Raw genomic sequence first — 6,090 nt, 5'->3', positions numbered from 1 at the left:
GTCCTGAGCCAAAGTGGAGAGGACACTCCTGGGCTGGGATCCTGCACCTCACTGCTCAGATTTGGCCTTCTCGAAGATCTCTTTGACTTTGACCTCATTGATTCAACTTGCCTGGATAATTATCCTAATATTGGGTTATATTTGTGTTGATCTGTAAGGGCACTGGTTTATTGATTCAGATGTTTTATTTATTCCTTTGTTTTATATATATACTTATATTTATTTATCAGTTCTGCTTGTTTGTCTATTTACATGATTTTAGTTATTTTTAATACCAAAGAATTTCATATTTTCTTTAAGGTATCAAACTGTATTGTTAACATATTTCTTCTGTTCATTAAATTTTTTACGATACATGTTTAATCTTATTTGTCTGCCATTAGATAATTTGAAAACTTTTTGATGCTTTTAAACTTATTCTGTACACCATAAACATTAAATACCAGGACTCAGTAAGAAATAATACTGAAAGCAATGTGTACTGATTTGACTTAAGAGGTGAGTTGATGCAACCATCTCATAGATCCTGTTCACTGATGGTAAAATCTTACTTATTTCCATTAGATAGCACTCCTCTGGATGTGCGGCCAGCATGCTGTACAGAAGGAAACCAGACATCTTGCTTGTGTTCTATTGTGCCTTAGTCCTCTTGACCAACAAATCCCCCTGAATTCACTGGCCCCAGTAAAAAAAATTTGACTCCCAACTTCTATCAGATTAAGTCGATTGGATCCCAAAGATGAGGGAGACCATGAAACCAAAATAAAATAAAGCACATGAACAAAAGAGGACCTTCCTACATACCATTAAAAAAGTGAAACATGATAAAAGAAAAAATGGAGTGTCAGCCCTGTGTTGGTGATGGCTTCAATTGCTGAGATACAATATCATGACCTAAATCAGTTTGGGGTAGAAATTGTTTATTTTGCTTTAAAATCACAGTATATTACATCACTGACAGAGGTTTGGCAAGATCTTAAACAGGGCAGGAACAGGAAGGCGGGGGCTGATATAGAGGTCATGGAGGAATACACTGTCTCCTGTCTTGATGCCTCAGGGCCACTCACTGCTTTCTAATACTCTTCAGGACCTGTTGCCCATGCTTGGATCACCCACAGTGTGCTGGACACTCCTACAGCAGTCATCAGTTACTAAAATGATTTAGAGACTGGTCTACAGGGCAATTCTGTAGAGACATCTTCCCTGGTGAGATCCCTTCTTCCCACAAGACCCTATCTGGTGTCAAGATGAATTTAGAATTATCCAGGTAAAACTGCATTCATAACAGCCTCAAAAAAACATACCTTGAAATAAATCTAACAAGGGAATTGATATTCTTCTAAAATTACATGGCTAATACCTCTCAATTTCATTAGGTATCTTTTTTATTTAATTTTTTTTCATTTAACATTATAAACCCAATTATCCCTCCATTGTCCTCTCCTGCTCTTCACTCCATAACCCGCCCCCATTCAGTCCTCGGATAGTAGTACTACCTCTAATGGATAGTCTGCCAAGTATAGCATACAAAGCTGAGGCATGGCACAGCCACTATCCACTGCTTCAAGGCTGAACAGGGTATCCCCAGCAAAGGGTCTGTGCTTCAAAAGCCAGCTCTTGCACTTGGGATAAATCCCGTTCCCGCTGTTAGAGGCTTCACAAAAAGATCAAGCCACACAAGTCTCAGCCACATTCAGAGGACATAGTTGGGTCCCATGCAGGTCCCCCAGTTGTCAATCCAGAGTCCCTGAGCTCCCTCAAGCTCAGGTCAGCTGTCTCTGTGGTTTCCCCTATTATGATCTTGACTCCCTGCCCACTTTGCTCCTAGGTCCCACCTCCCTCTCTTCTACTGATCCCCAGGAGCTCAGCCCAGTGCTTGGACTAGGATCACAGAATCTGTTTGCTAACTCTTGCCAGTTTTGCATGGGTACACCGCCATCTAGTGGACACGGGTACCTCTCAGGGGCCCCATTACTGAGGATAACTGAATCTTCCACTCCCAGTAGCCATCAGTTGAAAATAGTTCCTCAGCTAGGGCTGGGATTTCCTGACATGCTCCCTGCTTGAAACTGGAATTTTATCTGTCTCCATCATACTCAGACTGTGCATGCAGTCACCGCTGCTATCAATATGGACCTGCAGCTACTATATTGTGTCTACAAACCCCTGTTTCCTGCAGTCAGAAAGTGTCTCTGGGAATCCCCATCTTCCTGCCAGCTCTTGTGTAAAGAGTACTGCCCTATGGAAGCCAGGAAAGCCATACTGGTCTTTGCTCAGACACCTATTCCCTGTACATTAACCACTTGTTAGGGTCTGTGTCCAGTCAGTCATCTACTGTCATGAGAACCTCCTCTGAGGAGAACTGAGAGATGCACTTAACCTCTGTGAGATGTGGAGGGTGATGTATAAAATCAGGCCTTTTGACAACCACGGCCATTGCTCTTATTCTTGACATTCCTGCTCTCCAGCAGCTTCCTGTTTCCACAGGTGTGTTAAGATTGATATTACCAGGAAGAAAATCAATGAAATTTTGACTGTGATTGCATTGACTCTGCAGTTCACGTTCCAAAATGCACTCGGTTTGATGTAAAATTACTTTATTTTATGGCCATTGAACTTTTAAGTTGAGCACTATTAACACTGCTGCTATCGCTTCCCCTCTGGGATGACATCACTTCCTTTCTTTTGCTTACATTTTAAGTGACATCACAGTTTCAGTTCAATGCCACCAAGCAACGTCAGTATCTTCTCTCTAGGAAAGTGGAAAAAAAGAAACAAAATATTCAAGGCAATGAAAATTCAAAAGAGAAATGACATCCACCATGGAGTCACCATCACCACAGAAAAATTATACATATTGGCAGTACTGAAACTCTTCTATCTGAGAGAATCCCTCAAGGCTCTTCTGCTCAATTTTCAAATGGACAAAGACAGAGTTTGTGCAGTATCCACTACTAAAGTAAAACTGAATAAATATCTGTAAGTCTAAACTTCTGCGTAACTAATAGGCAATCAGAGGCACTGCTATCACCGTGTCTTCTGGTCTGTATTTTCACCTCCTAACTTCAGAAACAGCAAGCTCTCAGTGAGCAAATATTGATCACAAAACTAGATTTTGGAAAAACCACAAATACTTATATCTTACAAATGTCCTCAGGACAAACTGGGGCATTTACACATCACTACAGACCACGGGGTCTTCTGATGTTGACATCTGGGGATTCTTGACACTAATCTCTGGTCAAGTGTTCACTGCTGAGCACAAAAGCCTTTCTAATGAATCCACTGAAACGAAAGCATCGATCTTCTAGGACTTATGACACAAAAAAACAAGCAAGCACCACACTGTGTGTGAGTGCTGATGTCATCAAGATATGGAGAGCAGTCTCAGAGAGTGGGGTACAAGAAGAGGGCTGAGGACTTTGTGCCCCAATGTGCAGCAGAGAGTGTTTGTAGACTCAAAAGCCACCAAAGAGTCACAGGGCACTTAGAGAAAAGGCAGCAACCAAGGATCACAGTCTCTAAACTCAGACACAGCTAGAAAGAACATGCATTCCATTTTGGGTAGTTGTTGCTGGCCAAAAAATCATCAAAACAGGAATGGTGGGCAGAGAGGGAGATGTATCCATGAATCCTGACTTTGAAGGAACTGTGAAGCACAAGACAATGGCTGACAAAACTGATCCATGACAGAGAGATCTTTTTCAGAGCCGTTCTGTTAACTGTAGAGGTCACAATGACTATAACACAGAGAAGCCTGAACTGTTCTTCATTCAGAGGAAGGGTCTCCTGGAACAGTAAAGAGTTCAAGAAACCCACAGGCCAAGACGGCATCCGTTTCCATCCAAGGACAGAGGAAACAATACTGTAAAGTTTAAGGCTGAAACTTTTCCTTAGAGCAAAGCACAGATGATAAATTTTATGAGTTTTTGTGAATGTGTGTGTGTGTGTGTGTGTGTGTGTGTGTGTGTGTGTATACAGTAAAGATCATGCCACAGCAGGCATGTGGAGTGAGAGAACAACTTCCATGAGTCAGTTTTCTGCTCCCACCATGAGTTCCAGGGATGAACATGAATATGTCAGTCTTGACCAGGAAAATCTTATTGATTGTGCCATAATAACCATCAAATGATCATTCAATAAATGCCTAATATACAATAAAAAACAAATTTGATCCTTCATATACTTAAGAATTCAAGTATATTAAGACAACTAGAAAAAAATCTCAACCTCAAACCCTAACCAACATACATAAGATTTTGACATGTGCCATTTCTTCAAATAATACCTGTAGACTCACCAAAAATTATTTGAAACAAAATTGAGGTTACAAATCAGGTAGCTATATTAAGGAACAAATATGACCCACAAAATTCAATGCAACATGAACTTCAAGAAATTTTCAGGACAATTATCAGTGTAATGTTTTATGCTTTACAGATAAGTGATTTCACATAGGAAAGGTATATCTGTGCTCTACATATCAACCCTAATGTCTCTCAGGAATAAACTCTAGATAACTTTGTTGAGGAGCATTGACAGTGGAAGCAATAATGAAAACAAAAATGGCAGGAAAAAATGACCAGAAACAAGCAGAGAATGACTGAAAGAAAGTGAAAAGTACATGGGAGAATAATGGGAGGGCATTCAGAAAATGGAAACTAGTGCTTTCTCTTATTTAAGACACATGGACCCAGCCAGGATGGACTTCAGAGAACCTAGAGGGAAGGTTCAGGACCACAGAGCCCAGAGGACCAGCAGCATCTGCAACATTCACAATGGCCAGGCCCTGTGCTCTCCTGACATTCCTGGTGGTGATGCACTTCTGGTCAAGCTGCTGTCTGGGATGTGACCTGCCTCAGACTCATCACCTCAGGAACAAGAGAGCCTCCACACTCCTGGCACAAATGAGGAGACTCTCCCCTCTCTCCTGCCTCAAGGACAGAATGGACTTTGCATTCCCTCTGGAGAAGGTAGATGCCCAGCAGATCCAGAAGGCCCAAGCCATCCCTGTTCTGAAGGAGCTGACCCAGCAGGTCCTGATCCTCTTCAGCTCAAAGGACTCATCTGCTGCTTGGGAGACAAGCCTCCTAGACGCATTCTGCACTGACCTCCACAAGCAGCTCAAAGACCTGCAAGTTTGTCTGATGGAGCAAGGTGAGGTGCAGGAACCTTCCCTGAGCCAGGAAGACTCCCTGGTGGCTGTGAGGAACTACTTCCACAGGATCACTGTCTACCTGAAGGAGAAGAAACACAGCCCCTGTGCCTGGGAGGTGGTCAGAGCAGAAGTCAGGAGAGCCCTGTCTTCCTCAGCCAAGCTACTGGCAGGACTGACTGAGGAGAAGGAGTAAGTCCTGAGCCAAAGTGGAGAGGACTCTCCTGGGCTAGGATCCTGCACCTCACTGCTCAGATTTGGCCTTCTCCAAGAACTCTTTGACGTTGACATCACTGATTCATCTTGCCTGGATAGTTATCCTAATATTGGGTTATGTTTCGTTCATGTATAAGGGCATTTGCTTATGGTTCAGATATTTTATTTTCTTTTTATTTATTTATTTATTTATTTATTTTTATTATTTCTTCTGCTTGTTTGTCTATCTGCATGATTTTAGTTATTTTTAATACCATAGAATTTCATATTTTCTTTAAATTATCAAACCGTAACTGTTAATTTATTTCTTCTATTCAATAAATTTTTTACTACACATGCTTAATCTTCTGTGTCAGCTATTCTATCTATTGAAAACTTTTTGATGCTTCTAAACTCATTCTGTATACCATAAATATAACACACCTGGACTCGGTAGGAAATAATACTGAAGCAATGTGTACTGCTTAGACTTAAGAGGTGAGTTGATGCAGCCATCTCATAGTTCCTGTTCACTGATGGTAAAAATCTTACTTCTCTCCATTAGATAGTACTCCTCTGGATGTAAAGCTAGCATGCTGTACAGAAGGAAACCAGAACATCTTGCATGTGTTCCATTGTGCCTTAGTCCTCCTGACAAACAATTCCCCCTGACATCCCTGACCTCCCATAACTAACATTTGACTCCCAACTTCTATCAGATGAACTCGATTGGATTCCAA

The 6,090-nt window shown here is 41.5% G+C and overlaps 1 protein-coding gene across 1 annotated transcript; it reads left to right on the top strand.

Moving 5' to 3' along the window:
* Positions 1-4,778: 4,778 nt before the first annotated feature.
* Positions 4,779-5,351, top strand: LOC114685151 (interferon alpha-12-like). The gene has a single exon (XM_028859765.1). It carries the CDS (start codon positions 4,779-4,781, stop codon positions 5,349-5,351), a length of 573 nt encoding a protein of 190 aa, XP_028715598.1.
* Positions 5,352-6,090: the final 739 nt, after the last annotated feature.

This window comes from Peromyscus leucopus, chromosome 2 (genome assembly GCF_004664715.2).
Source record: "Peromyscus leucopus breed LL Stock chromosome 2, UCI_PerLeu_2.1, whole genome shotgun sequence".
In the NCBI taxonomy this organism is placed as follows: domain Eukaryota; kingdom Metazoa; phylum Chordata; class Mammalia; order Rodentia; family Cricetidae; genus Peromyscus; species Peromyscus leucopus.
This window is presented reverse-complemented; position numbering and strand designations above follow the sequence as displayed.

What these genes read in the sequence shown, in the direction of transcription:
- LOC114685151 (XM_028859765.1), top strand. Translation starts at nt 4,779, where the DNA reads ATGGCCAGGCCCTGTGCTCTCCTGACATTCCTGGTGGTGATGCACTTC.